Source organism: Trichechus manatus, unplaced genomic scaffold (assembly GCF_000243295.1).
Source record: "Trichechus manatus latirostris isolate Lorelei unplaced genomic scaffold, TriManLat1.0 scaffold00006, whole genome shotgun sequence".
Taxonomy (NCBI): domain Eukaryota; kingdom Metazoa; phylum Chordata; class Mammalia; order Sirenia; family Trichechidae; genus Trichechus; species Trichechus manatus.
This window is the reverse complement of record NW_004443942.1, coordinates 35,114,618-35,131,892: the sequence shown is the minus strand read 5'-3', so window position 1 is coordinate 35,131,892 and position 17,275 is coordinate 35,114,618. Positions and strand designations below refer to the sequence as shown.

The window sequence follows — 17,275 nt, the reverse complement described above, 5'->3', positions numbered from 1 at the left end:
AAAAAAAAAAAAAGATAGTGGTTACCTTTCCTTTGGGGAGTAAAGAAGGAGTAGTAATTGGGATGGGAGATGAGGAGGGTTTCTAGGGTGATAAGAAAGGTATATTTTTAAACCTGGGGAGTGATATATGGGCATTCATTTTGTGATCACTCACTAACCTGTGTACATGTGCATAAAAACCCAAGCATTAACATTTATAGGTATAATTCTGTTTATGAAACAAAAGCAAAATTAATGGAGAATATTTATGAAATATTAACATACTATACTAGAAAGGAGTCCTGGTGGTGCAGTGGTTAGGAGCTCGGCTGCTAACCAAAAGGTCAGCAATTTGAATCCACCAGCTGCTCCTTAGAAACCCTATGGGGCAGTTCTACTCTGTCCTATACGGTCACTATGAGTCAGAATCAACTTGACAGCAACAGGTATACTAGAAAAATATATTTCACTGAAAATAAGGCATACTCAAGTGATATAATGTTCTACATGTCTTGCAAAGGTTTCATGGGCCTTGCAAACAGAACAGAATTTCTCTGTAGGTACGCTGCAAGGCCAAAAGATTATGAAAGTCAATAGAGGTTGCAAACTCAAATGTCCTCAGCAGTCAAGCAGGTCATTTGAGTGAGTGAAGAGGGCCTAATAAAAGTATATATTATGCACTGTGTGAGTGGTGGGGCAGAACCCATCGGGGCAGGACGCATCTAAAGGGCAAGTGGTTTACAACTCTAGCTGATTGTTGCCCTACAGTAATGTTGGCCCAGGGTTGACACATCAGACATTTTTCAAAAGAAGACATAAATCAGATTAAGTTAAATGTTCTGATTTTTAAAAACAAAAAGCAGACCAAACAAAACTTATCTATCACTACCTGTTTGAGACTTCTCAGAAGAAGACAGCTATAGGAACAAGGCCCTAAGGAACCAGGAAGAGATTGGGGATCAAGATAACAGCAAAAGGTTATCTTTTAAAGATGACATTTCCTCATGAGACAAAAAGGGAAGATTAAAGGCTAGATATATAGAGATACCTGCTGAGCAAAATAGGTCCTGTGTTAGACAGAAACACCAAGGATGGCAGAGAACGTGTAGGTGGTTGTCTACAGCAAGGGCTGTCAAACTTTGATTGCAATAGGCCCTTTTACCAAAAGAGTGAAAAATAATATACAAAACTGACCAAAGCAGACTGGCCAACCCTGAAGAAGTAGGAAAGATGGGAGTTCCAGCATCCAACCCACTACTCAAAGGCAAGCAAAGGATGAATAAAGGCCTTCTAGAAATGGGTAGTGACATCAGCATCCTCCATCCAATTCAGAAATAGGAGTAAAAGACTCTGATTCTAAGTGGTTCAAGATAGGAAAACAACAGAGCACACACACAAGGTGATTTGAATTAATACTATAATGAATACTTAGGGGGAAAAAAGGAATAATTAGAAATATCACAAGAAAGATTACCTAAGAGTGGAAGGAGAACTAGACCTGCAGTTAGATGGCCTGTGACTGAAGACTAGGTTTACCGCCTACTGTGCAACCCTGGTAGCACAGTGTTTAAGTGTTTGACTGCTAACCAAAAGGTCAGCAGTTCAAATCCACCAGGTGCTCCTTGGAAACCCTACGGGGCAGTTCTACTCTGTCCTACAGGATCGCTCTCAACGGCAATGGGTTTGGTTTGGTTTTGGTTTTGTGCAATCTTGGGTAACCTTGCCATGTCTCAGTGTCCTCATAATTATCCTAAGAATCAACTATGGATTTTATTTCATTACTTATTCGGGAACTATCTCAAATATTGCTGTAAGACTGGGGTATTTTAAATAATAAAGGAAGAAAATAATTCAAAAGTTATAAAAATTACTCTTGGTTTTAACAGATTCATGTTCTCTGATTCTAGTACTAGATATAGCATTAGGTCATTTAAATTAGTTGATGTGTATGTAGTTGGTGGGCTGTTTTTAATTAAAGCTTGTTTTAGCATAAACCGTTGCTGTCAAGTTGATTCCGACTCACAGTGACCCTATAAGACAGAGTAGAACTGCTCCATAGGGTTTCCAAGGAGTGGCTGGTGGATTCAAACTGCTGACCTTTTGGTTGGCAGCTGAACTCAACCACTGCGCCATCAGGGCTCCTCTTTTAGTATAAGTAAACTTACACAGCCAGACATGGCTTTGTTTTAAAAATAAAAAGAAACAAATATATCCACTTTAACCAAAATACTCACGTCTTTTAAATAATCCAATGATGACTGTTATAAGCAACTGCATTAAAATAAGGTCATGTTGCAAATTTAGCTTAGTTTGCTTTTTATTCTCTTGAGGCTACGTAATTCTAACATTACATTTCTGTCATGTACTTTCCAAAAGTTACCATTCAGGGACTCAACTACGATATTTAAAGTGTGTTTAAGAGCATGGGGTAAAGGAGAACACAGCGCAGGAAGCTAGAAATCTGAACCATGTCCCTCTCTGCCACTAGTTCGGTATAACTTGGTCTCTCAGACTTATTTTCCATCTTTATAAAAGGAGAGTTTTAGTTCTAAGCAGGGATGCCCTTCAAAATCACGTGTAGAGTATGTTTCCAAAACACATATGCCTGAACATGACTCTAAGTATTCCACAGAAGTGAATATATTTGCATTCTGGGGCTTAATATTTTTTATCAGGCATTGCAGAGTAATTGCATCTTCAAATTTTGCATTAAACAGAATGATAGCACAATAAATGCTTTTTCCTATTACTAGTAGCCTGCTGTCATTAAATATTAATTACATTTTTTTAACAGCAAAGGAATAAAATAATTCAAAATTTATGAAAATTTCTTGAGTTTAAAGGATTCCTCTTCTTTTTGATTCTAGTATCAGATATAGCATTAAAAAAACCAAACCTGTTGCTGTCGAGTCGATTCCGACTCATAGCAACCCTATAAGACAGAGTAAAACTGCCTCCTAGTGTTTCCAAGGAATGGCTGGCGGTTTTGAACTGCCGATCTTTTGGTTAGCAGACGAACACTTAACCACTGCACCACCATGGCTCCAGATATATAGCATTAGGTCATGTAAATTAGCTGATGTATAGTTATTTTAAAGATTAGCACATAACATACATTATGCACTTAATAAATAATGGTTAAATGAGGTCATCAGAACAATGGATAATGGACTAGATAACATATAACTTCACTTGATGGAAAAATCAAGTTGAAGAGAAATCACCTTTTCAATAAAAGTTTCAAAGTACTTTCACTCTATGATGAAAAAGAAAGCAACCCCTATATAAAACCACTTAATTTTACAAATGTTTCAAAGAATATGCCTTTCTACAAATTCTTTTATAGCTGAAGGCTGTACCCCAAATTACAATTATCCACTTAGAGCAACAACCCACAATTTAAAAGTGGGAGGAGAAACACCAATCATCTACTTAAATGGGACTCATTCAGAACACCTTGGTCCCACTTCTTTCCAACCGAAAAAAATTTTTGTTATACAAAAGTCACTGAACCATCAATAATCCAATTGGAAAGACCACTTGCTGTCTGAAGGAAACCATACAAACATAGGCAAGTATTTTAATTAAGAGGTACAACTAGTGTCTGGCCATGGTGCGGCTCACTCCCACATGCTTAATGCCAGCTGTAGAAAAGCAACATTCAAGCAGCTGCCTTAATTGGTGATGCAGGCCAACACATGCTAATTTTGCTGGGACAAGTAATTGGTAGGTATGCTACATTTCTAACAAAATATCCACCCATATTACAGATGTTGCTCTCTATCAGAGTAAACGATTGGTAACAAACAGTAATGAAGTTGAAATAAGCTATACTTGGTGAAACTGTTTAGTTGGACAGCTTTACAACAGGATCCCACATTAGCTAAGAAAATCACACGTGGCAGAATCGGAACATAAGCCGAATTTCAAAAGTATCTTTCTGTGCAAGATTAAGAATACTACGAGGTTTCACAATAGCACTTCAGTTACCAAAACAATACTTGTGAAAAGGGATCATCCCTCTAAACCATGCCAGGTTTGTATACAGATACAAAAGATTTGGGTCCTTTTTCTCTTTAAAGTCAAATGTAGACCAAGCAATTACAGACATGTACAAAGATAATAATTATATTTACCACGAAATCTATCATGGTTAAAAAAAAAGAGGGGAGAGGTCTGCTTCTAGCCATATGATGTAACAGAGACAAAATCCCCTCTCAAAATAATTGATAGAGCAAGTAGACAGAAAATCAGTAATTATGTAGAAGACTTGAACAATACTGTCTTTTAAATTTAAAAGAGCCTCCGTTCTGATTGGCTTACACAGACTAAAAAGTGCTTACTTAAATCTAAGACGAGAAAACTCAAGAATTACCAGAGAAGGGAAAAAAATTCTGATGCTTTAAATGTACTGGTCTTTTCAGAAAATCCTTCTCACAAGCAGTGATAAGTTTAAGAAATTCAAATGGACATTAGGCTAGCAACTAATAGTTATAAGAAAATACACAAATAAAAACTTTCAAAACATTTTTAATAATTCGTAAACACAGAACTATATAAGAATCCAAGTTTCACATTACACTCTTAATTAAATTCCTCTTTAAATTAGAATTTGTCTTGATTATTTTAGTTTTAAAAGCAGCTATATGTCTTCTTTCTGATGTTATCACAGTATGAAAAATAATGCCAATGTAACATTTCATTCCTTGAAACTTTACATTTTCTACAATTTTTCCTGGTTAGATATACAGTCTTATTACTTACACAAACTATTTAAAAGTTATGAGAATTGATGTCTCTTACAAACTTTGGACAATGCTGCAAATCATTTGAACTTAATTATTCTTCCTGCTCTCTGTGTAAAACCTTCTAATGTCATCTCTCTTACCAACTCAGTATCAATAATGATTGTGTTGTTCTACAATGTCAATGTAAATACAATTTGTGTGATTCTTCACTTACCTTAAGATACTATATACTAATATCATAGTGAGCTAATAATGAGGAGTTTTTGACTATTTGGACAATTTCTAAAGATTAAAATTCCTAAAGAAAGCTCCAATTAGGATGATAAATTTAATATGGTATGTGCATTGTCTTATAACATGATGACAGAGTTAATATATTTTAAGCTAAAGTTGAAAGCTTTAATTTATCATCTAAATTTATGTATAAGTGGGTGTGTAAAAATATATTAACACCAACAAAGAAACTTATGAATTAAAGAGTTTGAAACCAGTAGTTCTGGAGAAAATTGATCCTTGAAAACATAGACTTCTCTTAACGAGAAAGCTGTAAAAATGATTCTGTACCTTCTGAATCCAGCCTGGCTAGCAAAGGTTCCTTATCTCCCAAGAACACTCGCACTTTCTGAAAGTCTGTTAACTTTTTGAGATTTTGTGTTGACTTTTGTCATGCTTTTGAATCATTTTTAAACAAAAAGTTCCTTATTTTTTGAAAAAACTAGATTTCCTAATAATTGTTTCTTGCTATGTTTTACCTACTTTTACTCTAAAAACCAAAAAACCAAACCCATTACCATTGAGTCAATTCCGACTCATAGTGACCCTATAGGACAGAGTAGAACCACCCCATAGAGTTTCCAAGGAGCAGCTGGTGGATTCAAACTGCTGGCCTTTTGGTTAACAGCCATAGCTCTTAACCACTGTGCAACAAGGGCTCCAAAACAAAAGTGTAATCATTTCTTGTCTTGGGCACTTATGACTTATGCTCATACTTTGCTGTATATGACTAGTCTCCTAGCAACTCTTTTCGATACTGGCTTTCCAAATTCAGGCCTCAAATTAAGAATAATAAAATTGTTTGCTAAGATATATTTTATACTCAAAGTATCTTTGCTGCCTCCCAGGCAGCCGTTAGGTAGCACTATTGAGCAAGGAGGATATTAGGAATAATTAAGATATGTTGTATATTCTCCATATCTTCCATTAGCTCAAATCTCTATGAGAGTTGTCCTGTTTATCAAACTCATAATATGGGAAGAGCTGTTAATAAGAAAAGTTCAACTTCCTGGTCAATTATATATAGGCAAGATGTAACTAATAATAAATATGTTTCAATATTTGTATACATTTCAGGATGGGCAGAAATATTTTCATGATCCTGTACAAAGACTGGAACAACAACTGTCAACAAAATGATTTCTAAGATTATGTTTCTAAGTATAAAATACTTTTGTTAATTGGTAGCAATTTTAACGCATACTTTATGGAAGGCCCTGGAGATCTGCCAATGCCTTTAGTGTCCATAATAAAGATCATATCCTCAGGATAATGACTAAATCATATGAATTAGTTCTGTTATACTCTAATATTGTTGTTAGCTGTCATTGAGTTGGCTCCACTATATAGCAACCCCATGTATAACAGACTGAAACAATGCTCAGCCCTGCACCATCTTTATGATTGTTGGTACGTCTGAGTCCATTGTTGCAGCCATCAGTCCGTCTCACTGATGGTTTCCCTATCTTCACTGGTCCTCAACTTTACCAAACAGCTTGTCATACTGTGGTGGCTTGTGTATTGGTATGATGCTGGACGCTATGTCAACGATATTTCAAATACCAGCAGGTTCACCCATGGTGGACAGGTTTCAGCGGAGCTTCCAAATTAAGACAGACTAGAAAGAAAAGCCTGGCTATCTACGTCTGAAAATTAGCCAATAAAAACACCCCAACAGAAGACTCCATTTCCTTCCATTCTGATACTGTTAAATACTATAACAAATTAACCAGAGGCTATCAGTCTGATTAACAGGTGGTTCCTCCTTTTCCTTCAAGCTTACCTAAAGGCCCCAACCACAAGCTGCTGGTCAGAAATTGAAAACATCAAAAGAGCAATAGCCTTAGTAAGACTGTATCGGTACTCTTGAGTATTATTGATGCTGCAGAGAATCGGCTCATGGCTCAGGAAGGCTTCCTTCCCAGTGTAAGCCAGCAATGCCACCAAGAGCAGACTATCTGACAGACTGTACCAGGAAACTGAGTCAGTATTTACAGGACTCTTTTATTCCAAAATCAGACACTTTGTAAAAGCATGCTGCCAAACCAAAATCCACTGGAACAAGAACTAACTATGCAAGACTGAATGGAACCAATGAGAAAAATTTAATAATGGTTAAAACATCTTTTAATGGTTTAATGGCCTAAACATATTTTCTTTCTTTTTCACTTTTTACTAACCCTCACTGTGGCTGGCTATACTTGTACAAATTGGAATAAAACACTCTTTGAATGGTATGTCCCTACTGATCCCTCAGAATTCGAAAAAAATATTCTTTGGGAAGCCTTAACATAGTTTATAAACTGTGGATGGTTGTATTTTCCAAAGATGGTCACAACCATATCTCCCATCCCACATGTTTTTCTACTATGTTACTATGCCATTCCCTCATCAAGAGGTGAAGTCTAATCCCCTCCCCTTGAATCTGGGCAGGTTTGTCTGCTTTGAGCAATCGAATATGTCAGAAGTAATGGTATATGAGACCCAAGACTAGGACATAAAAAGACATTTGCTTCTGCCTGATTGTCTTGGAACATTGACTCTGGGGGTAGACAGTCACCATGTTAGAAGTCCAACTACCCTAAGATGACATGCTTCTAGCTTTCTAACGCTACATACAGGCACTCTAGTCAACAGTTCCAGCTAAGTCCAGCCTTCCAGCCACCTCTGCCATGGCACTAGACATGGGAGAGAAGACATCTTAGATCTTCCAGACCAGACTGTCTATCCACTGAGTATCACTGAGTTACCTCAGTCAATGCCATAGAAGCAAAAGGATTGTTCACTTGAGTCCTGCCAAAATTCCCAGCCAGCAGAATTCCTGAGCATCTAAAATGGTCGTTGTTTCCAAGTTTGGAGTGGTTTGCTATGCAGCAATAGTAACTGGAACATAAACTAGTAAATCATTAGGTAAATTTAAAGATGATAAATTTGTAGAAAATATAACACATACTGAATGATTCTGTCTGAAAAAGTAACAATGATTAAATACTATACAACATGTCATTATTGAGTTTTTTTAATTTTATATGGCAATGTAATTATTTGCATAGGCTCGATAAGAATCTCTTTTTCCATACCAGGAAATAATTAGATAAAACCAATTTGTAACCATGACCAAGCCAGAAATGTCTCATTTAATGGTAAATCTCATCTAATTAGGCATGACAAGCCCCCTAGTAAGGAACAAGGATTGCACTCTCATATGTGCAAACAATGCTTCAAAGATCTCCCAGCAAACTATCCTGATACCTGCTCTATGGCTTGTGGAATACCAGTCTTACATATATTACAGAATGTCACTTTCTGGAAGACCAGGAACATTGACAAATTTGGGGATCTTGGAATAAAATGATACCTTTACTGTTATAGGTACTTCAGGCAAAACCAGCAGAGGCAAACTGAATGGTTCTTGGTGGTTCCTGGCTTTCGGACATGTGAACTCTAAAGGTGATAGAAATATTTCTGGCACTATTAAAAGAAAAAAAAAGAACAGTTGCCATCAAGTCAATTCTGCCTCATGGTGACCCCATGCATGTCAGAATAGAACTGTGCTACATAGGGTTTTCAATGGCTGATTTTTTTGAAGTAGATCACCAGGCCTTTTTTCCAAGGCACATCTGGGTGGATTGTAACCTCTAACCTTTTGGTTAGCAGCAGGACACATTAACTGTTTGCACCTTCCAGGGACTCCACTATAGATGTTCTACATATATATAAAAATGACTCTCTGGGCTTTATAAGATTAACTCTCTAAACCTAACATCATGTGATTCTAGTTGTATTAAACATATAACAAAAAGTTCCTTATATGCTCATTAATGCCTCTTGTTGCCCTTGAAACAGGCTATATATAACAGATCATCATATTAATGATACTGCCTCAGAAAACTGTGGAGTAAACTTATTTGATCAAATCCACACCTTAACAAAAATTTGACCACAAGAAAAGACTGAAAAAGTGAAACTGACATTTTTTTAACCTTACCCTAGTCCTCTATCTGTCCATAAACCAGTAAGATATATATACTTAAAAGCTTTGCATTTCAAGATATGAATCCATGGAATTACAGGGCCATCCTAAAGCTTTACATCTTGAGATAAGTTACAAAAAAGAGAAATATGGGTTTTTTTTAACTATCGAAGCCAGAAACATGTTTTTTAAGCCAAAACTTACTAACCTGTATCCAATCAGAATTACCAACTGCCACATCATTATATGAATTGTAAATATCACCATCTCTATAAGCTATGAGCCAGTAGGTTTTTCTGAAAGCTAGCCTCCTTTGCACTATGCTTCATTGCAAGTAAAAACTCAGTTCAGTGTTCAAACATTATCTAGGAAGTTTTTTCTTTGACAAATCAAAATTAGCAAAAATACTCAATAGATGAATAATCCTGGCTAACAACCCTAATAGAATAAGCTGATTATATATGTGATGACTTTGAGCTTGTCTTATTTCAATGGGTGACAGGTATCTTTACAAAGAACTGTAATTTTATCAAAGCAGTCGATCCTCACAAAGTACTTACCATTACTGGTGAAACATTTAGCTCTCAACTAAATTATATATAATCCTTTCAAATTTTTTTTCTGAAGAACTTTGGCTTTGATGAGTAGGTGTCCTATGCATTCACAAGGAATTACTTCCAAAGGCATAGAATCCCAAGTTTATGACAATGGAGAGTTAGAAGGTGAAAGAAGCCAAGAAGAGGTCCCCTTAACTTGCCTTAAATTAGCAACTAGCCTCATCTTCATTCTCCTCCTTTCCTCTTTTCTTCTTTCAATCAAACAGGGAAGTAGGAGGGATGAGTTTAACCTGCTGGGGTGAGTTTAAGAGCTGGACTTGAAGTAACAAGTTAGCCCAGCTAAACTAATTTGTGTGACTCCTTTCCTGACTGGACTCTGACTGATACAGAAATGGGTACCAAGGGTAGGACACTAAGAAATAGACCTTCTAAGACAGGATTTTTATATTGGTCTGATTGTGTCCATAGGCTTGAACATACTGCTAAGCTCTTTTCCAATGGGCAATGGGATGCTAGTGATCCCTGAAGCAGTAGCATCACAATTAATCAAATTAACACCTGTGGCGGATTGTAAAGAAGTACCTATTGAAGAAGGGCCTTGGGGGGCCAAGTGGCTGCTGCATTTGATTTTGGCAGAAATGATGAGTGTAAAAACTATGATATGGCATGGTATGGTTTCTTCTGAATGCATTGGAACACTTACAGAAAGAAAATGAAGAGCTTAGGTCTTTAAACTTTCAACTGACATTTCAATCAGAGAACTAGAGAATTTGTATAGCACCCTAAAAGAAATTTTTATTTCTTATAGCCATAGAAGAGCCCTGGTGGTACAGTGGTTAAGAGCTATGGCTGCTAACCAAACAGCTGGCAGTTCAAATCCATCAGCCGCTCCTTGGAAACCTTATGGGGTAGCTCTACTCTGTCCTATAGGGTCGCTATGAGCCAGAATTGACTCGACGAAACGAGTTTGGTTTTTTTGGTTATAGCCATAGAGCCCACCTCACTAAGCATCAGATTAACTGTGCCAGTTGCAGAATTAGAATGTAAGTTGAATTCTACAGCCTCATCAAGTCTCATGTGTGAGAGTGAAAACACAGAATGAGGAGTGAGACCCTGAGAGTCGGAATGAGGCTATCTAGGTGGACTCAGATGAAACTGAGAAAATAGCACGCTCTCCTGTATCTGCTGCTGGTCTGAAAATCTTGTAACAACTTCACCATAACTGGTAGGACAGTTTTCTTGCAAGAGGATTCCTCTTCACCTCAAGACCCAATTCAACCATCCCTTACTGCAACCCAGAACTAGGGGTTAGATCTCAGTTTTCTTTGGGGAACATGTACAAAGTCTGATCCAGAAAGCAATAGTTTGTATACCAAAAGGATTGCAAAATTTTGCTAATTTGCATTAATAGAAACCTGGAGAATAGAAGTGGGAAAGAATTCTAAGAATGTTAGATTAGGGAAAACAGAATATTAACACTGGATCAGGCCAAAATTTTTTATTTTAGTTGTTTACCAGGGATTTAGGATTTAATGGTTAGCTCATACAGCTGCAAGGGGCTCTAAAAGTTAACTTGGTTAGCTAAAACTTGGACTCCACAATAAACCAAAACCCACTGCCAAAACCTATTCCGACTCAGAGCGACTTTACAGGACAGAGTAGAACTGCCCCATAGGGTTTCCAGGGAGCGGCTGGTGGATTCAAACTGCTGACCTTCTTTTTTCTGGTTAGCAGCCGAGCTCTTAACCACTACACCACCAGGGCTCCGACTCCATGATGGCCTACTTTTAATGAGATTGGGAGGTCAGTACTTCCCTGGCATGTTGTAGAGAAAGGAATCCAAAGCCTGAAGGAAATTGAAGCATTGGGGTAAATTTATCACATGCAACTTTGCAAACACAATCCCTCCACCACTACACCTATTTTACATCTATCTTGTTCACATTGTACTGTATCCTCACTGCCAGTACCTGGTACACAGTAAGCATTCAATAAATAAGTGTTGAAGGTATAAACAAAAAAAATGCAGAGTTTGTCTTTGTCAACTTTAAATCCTGGTCCTTCCTTCTCCTGGAATAGATACGTTTGTGAAAACCCAGAGATGGTTTATATCTGAGTTGAAAACTTGTCCTAACCTACAAATCTCTGTGTATTTCTCTAGCTTTGAGCCTGACAACATGGTCACCTCTCCCATTAAATTTGTACTATGCCCAGAAAAACACTTTACAAAATTTTCAACAAGCGGGGTGGGTGGGGAGGAGGGGAACACTTCCCTTATGTTAAAAGGTCAGTTCAGTGCCTTCACTATCTCTTCCTTCATGAAAATGTTTGAACAGGAACCTGTCTTTCTCCAGAATCAGATTTTGCTCACAGTCACATGTCACCTTATATCACAAGTTAATTAAATTCTCAAATATCATTAAGTATATCTTCTGACTTGTTGAGCAATCTTTGTACAGGCTGGAGCGCATGCTGAAAGAATGCCACGAGGTAGAGCTTTCCTTGTTACCATATAGAGTAGACAGTGGGTTCATTCATATCATAGGTACAAGGCATTTCAAAATTCAACATTCCATTTAATCAAAAGATTTCATTTTCTGACTATGAATCTTTACTTCCATCATTAGCACTAGTAGTTGCTCTCATTAAGAACCAATTTCTACACACACACACATTTTTTTTTCCCTTTAAGAGTTATTATATACATGACTGCAAGTAGCAAAGAACAAACCAGTACTAAGATCCAGGCAGTATGTTAAGTTCTCCTACTATCTAAGTAACGGCTTCAGGTTCATTAGCATCACAGCTTAACTCAAATAAACACCTCAGCAAAATTACAAAATCCTGTATGCCTTGGACCATTGGGGTTGCCATTAAATAGTTGCAACCTTGAATGTTAAATGCTTAAATACCACATGCTCACCTTTGTAAGTATCTATGATCTCAGCTGGGATATAAAAAAGGGAGGTGGGCAGAGATTTAACACATTTAATATTGGGAATCGACCGAATGAAGATCTGTTTTTCACCTAAAGATGAAGTACGCCAATGTATAATCTGACCAGTAGGACCAGCTTTGGTCTGGAGAGAAATAATAACAAAAATATACACCTCACAAGGATGTTGGGAGGATCAAAGGAGATAATACATGTTAGGGAATGAAAGACTATAAAGCACTGTATAGCTGTTAGTAGTAAGTGGTAACGTTACTAATAAAACACAGTAGACTCAACAACAATATAAATAAAATAAAAAAAAAAAAACCACAGTAGAAATTTCCTCTCATCTGAAGGAACTGTGATAGTTTGTTACCGAGAAAAGTCAGTGAAAGCAAGGAGTCACAGGAAATGATACACATTAACCATTTTATTTTCACTTAAACCATGGATAAATTACTTGATTCACTAATCCTCTGTGTAGGGCAAGGCCTCGTCTTTGAGTGTGGATCTGCTGATTAGAGTTCCAAGGTCTTTTTAACATAAACCGCGTTATGTATGTACCATTATGAGTATAATTTCAGTTCCTTTAAAGTGCAGTGAAAACTTCAACACATAAGAAACTGTCAAAGTATCAATTTCTTCTAAAGTTTTATAATTTTCTCCAATATTTTACATTTGTCTCGTTCACTTCTAATTTGACAGCCAATTTCTGAAAGAACTCACTTTTCTCACTTTTTTTCCAGAGGATTCAACTTAGTTTTTGTAGAAATAAGTCTCCTTCTTACACTAATATTTCATCAGTTTACAGAATTATTTATAATTATTATAATAATTATATAATTAGAATTATTTATACTCCTACTATAAGCATGTTTGGGAAAAATACAACTGACTCTTAATAAGTAAACAATTGGACCTGTGGGAGTAAAAGTGCCCAAGAATTATACTGAGAAGCTTATTGGTCACAAATAATTAGCACACAGTGGGTATCAGTCAGTGTGTTTTACCAACAAAATGGACAGCACTGCTTTATCTAGATGGTTGGGTAAAGAGATGTCAGTTAAGAGTATTGGCCATATTATAATTCAGGTCACAGTTCAAAATAGTTCCCTTGTCACATGTGAACATACTACCTTTCGTGTTTTCCTTTAATCATAGGTGTTAGACATTCGTTATTGTTGTTGTTGTGTGCCATCAAGTCGACTCCGACTCACAGCGACACTACAGGACAGAGAAGAGCTGCCCCATAGGGTTTCCTAGGCTGCAGTGTTTATGGGAGCAGACTGCCAGGTCTTTTCTCCCGCAGAGTGGCTGGTAGGTTTGAACCGACGAACTTTCAGTTAGCAGACAAGCACTAAACATTGTGCCACCAGGGCTCCTTGTTAGACATTCAGAGACAATGAAATCAAAAGAGTAAAAACATTCAAGTATACAGAAATGAAGCAACAGACAAGGAATTCAGATGTTTAAGTAGAACATGATAAAAGAATCAGATATTTGACTCCCGACAGTAACAAACTAAATGAGTCACTAAAAGACTTTTAAACAATTACAATAGAACTAAATTAATTTTACAAAATTGATGCTCCATCTTTAAAACACCCTATTAGCAGCATGAAAAAGAAGCATTCTGAACTATAAGTCAACACGTCAGTGCTATATATCTACTTAAAACCATTAAACTCAGATTATCTGGATTCCTTTTATAATCATGAGAGAGGAAGAGAGAAAGACAGAGACAGTGATGTGAGAACTTACTTATTTCACTAGAAACCTGGTTCAGTTTATCCTGTGATCTGCTGATGAGGAGAACTTTCATTCCACGCTTTGCTAACTGAAACAATAAGAGACGCCAAACAGTTCAATCACACTTGTGCATTTCATTTTAAAACAGAAATTAGATATATGCCCATTTTAAGAAAACATAACTATATGATAATCCAAATTAAAAAAAACAAATAAATCTGAGTGTAATGAATGGGCAGTCCAAAATGAACACTTTACAAAAGAATTTTCCATAGAGTTAGATTTCTAAATCATGCTAGCATTTAAATGTCAAAAGGTTGTAGGAAGAAGGAGACATTTACTTTTCATTTTGTACCTTTCTACACTGTTTGAATTTTTTTTAATCGTATCTATTACTTCTATAATTTAAAAATTAGTTTTAGAAAAGTTTTTGTTCCAGACTGGACATACAAAACAAAGACCAGAGGATTGACAATAAAAACTACAGTTAAAATGTTAGGAATTCCTTAAAATGCAGTAAATTTTTAAATTTTTATTTAGGAGTTATACTTTATGGACAGTCAAGACAAACTGAAGTAGTTAATTGAATAAATTAATAATTTCCAGAGCACCTGCTATATACATACCTAACACTGTGTAAATGCTGTATAGGATGAAAAAGATTTACAGGAGCATGGTTCAAATCCCAGAGATGTATGAATACAGGGGTAGAGAAAAAAACACTAGTATGCACAAAACTTTTCAGTAAACTATATACCAGACAGTATATAAATGAGCAATAAATTAGGTACTATGAACTATAAGTGATTGGTAAGCTGATATGCTAGTTTTAAATCCTGAAGTTAGCTTTCATTAGTTAATGACACAGCAAATAAGAGAAAATATGGGAGGAAAAAAAATATTTTTAAGGATGACTGGTAATGATTTGCTAATTAATCTGCTATAAAACCACTAAAGAAGCTTTAGTCCATATTGATATTTAATTTTAAAAAAATCAACATGGGAGAAGGGATAATGAAAAGCCCTTATTTACGGTCAAACACCATCTAATAAATGTAGAAGGAAAGATATCATTAAATCACCATTTCTTAAACCACCATGGTAATAACTAATTCAGGCAAAAATCGTCAATGGATGTTAAAACCATTTGATAAAAGATGGTTGGGAAACAGGATATTCATGCAGTCTGCAAGTGGCATTCCACAGATTTCTCATTAATTACAAAAGAGGAAAGGTACCCTTATAATGGAGAATTATGGTGGACAATATCTTAATAATATGATTTATTTTAACATCATGATAATGGAGCAAATGCATTTCTTGTGCTTCTTGCTTTCTGCTAAAAAATGTTTAATCTGAATCTAATCATGAGGAAATAATCAGACAAATTCAAATTAAGAAACCTCTGTAAACTGGTCTGGATTTGCAAAATGTCATTGCCATAAAAGGAATAAAGAGAAAAAAAGGAGAGGGAATTCTTCTAGATTAAAAGAGACTAAAAGACTTGACACCTATATGCAATGCATAATCCTTAACTGAATGTTGGAACAAAAAAAAAGGGGGGGGGCTATAAAAGACATTATCGAGACAACTTGGGAAATTTGTATATGGGTTGTATGTTACACAGTTATATTCTAAACCAGCTGGCATCATGTCGATTCTGACTCATGGCAAGCCCATGTGTGTCAGAGTAGAACTGTGCTCCACACGGTCTTCAATGGCTGATTTTTTGGAAGCAGATCACCAGGGCTTTCTTCCACAGCACCTCACGGTGGACTTGAACCAGCCAAGCATGGAACTGTTTGCACCACCCAGCTAAATTTCCTAGGTGTGACCACTGTATTATGGCTATAAGGGTGAATGCTCTTATTCTTAGAAGATTCATACTGAAATATTTACAGGTGAAATGTCATGATCTATGTAACTAACTCACAAATGGTCCGGCTAAATAATGATAATAATAAAACTTAAATGTGGCAAAATGTTAACAATAGGTGAATCCAGCTAAAGGGTATATGGGTGTCATTGTATTCTTTTTGCAACTTTTTTGTAGTTTTGGTATTTGTCAAAATATAAGGCTGGGAAAACAAAGGATTTAAAAAAAAAAATACCCTTTGGGAATGACAACTTAGAGTCTCAATGGATCTGATGGGGTCTCCATAGCAATCAAGGAATATAAAAGGCTGTAGGTGCCCTCATGATGACTGGAAGGTGGAGAAGCTTGCCTAAGGGGTACTGTCAAGCTTCTGCTTTGTATAATGGTCTCCAAACTATTACTCTTTCTCATCATTTAATTACATTAGAGAAGACTTGACTAAATCCTTTGCTGTGTCTGTCAATGTCTTTCTGTCAATCAGCACCCTTCTGTGAAAATGATGCCATAGGCTACCCTGGAAACTTAACCACTGTATAATAATACTTCTATCTTTTGGAAAAAAGTCCAAAACAGCTTTAAAAACTGAGGGCTGGCTATACCTATACAATATAAATGAAGTTACACTAAATTCTTCACAATTCCAACTCACCAGAATAGAAAGCTTTGTACTTAATACACACTAACATTTGTTTTAAAAATAAATAAATAAATAAATAAACTTGGTATTTCTGACAAGGTAGAACATCTATCATACTACATAACATTAAATTTGTGTTTTTAACTGTGAATGTCAAAACTACTGTAAGAGATCGTTCCCTATTTGTTCTTATTTTTTTATACCAAAAAGAAAGATCCTGAAAATTACCTACCTCTTGTGCGTATGACTTTCCGATTCCATCAGTACTACCTGTGACAACTGAGAAAAGAAAAAAAGTATTACTTTAGTTTAAGAGCTACAACAGAGAGCTGATCATAGTTAGGAACCAACAATACGCAAGAGGATCTGTGTAATATTTTAATTATATTATAATTAATTACATAATTTATTTACTTATAGATTCATTTAATATAGAGTAATATCAGTGGTTCAAATTTAAGGTTGAACACCCACCAGAATGGCTAAAATTAAAAAGATTGCAATACCAAATATTGGAGAGGATGTGGAGCAACTAAAACCCTCATACA

General features: G+C 36.1%; 1 protein-coding gene across 1 annotated transcript in view; it reads right to left on the bottom strand.

Moving 5' to 3' along the window:
• LOC101359858 (very-long-chain 3-oxoacyl-CoA reductase) overlaps window positions 1-17,275 on the bottom strand; it is a 164,570-nt gene that overhangs the window by 80,297 nt on the left and 66,998 nt on the right. Inside the window, exons 2-3 of the mRNA XM_023738525.1 lie at window positions 16,960-17,006; window positions 14,227-14,302 (exon numbers count right to left, since the gene is read on the bottom strand). Coding sequence (XP_023594293.1) covers window positions 14,227-14,302; window positions 16,960-17,006 — 123 coding nt within the window. The remainder of the gene's footprint in view (window positions 1-14,226; window positions 14,303-16,959; window positions 17,007-17,275) is intronic.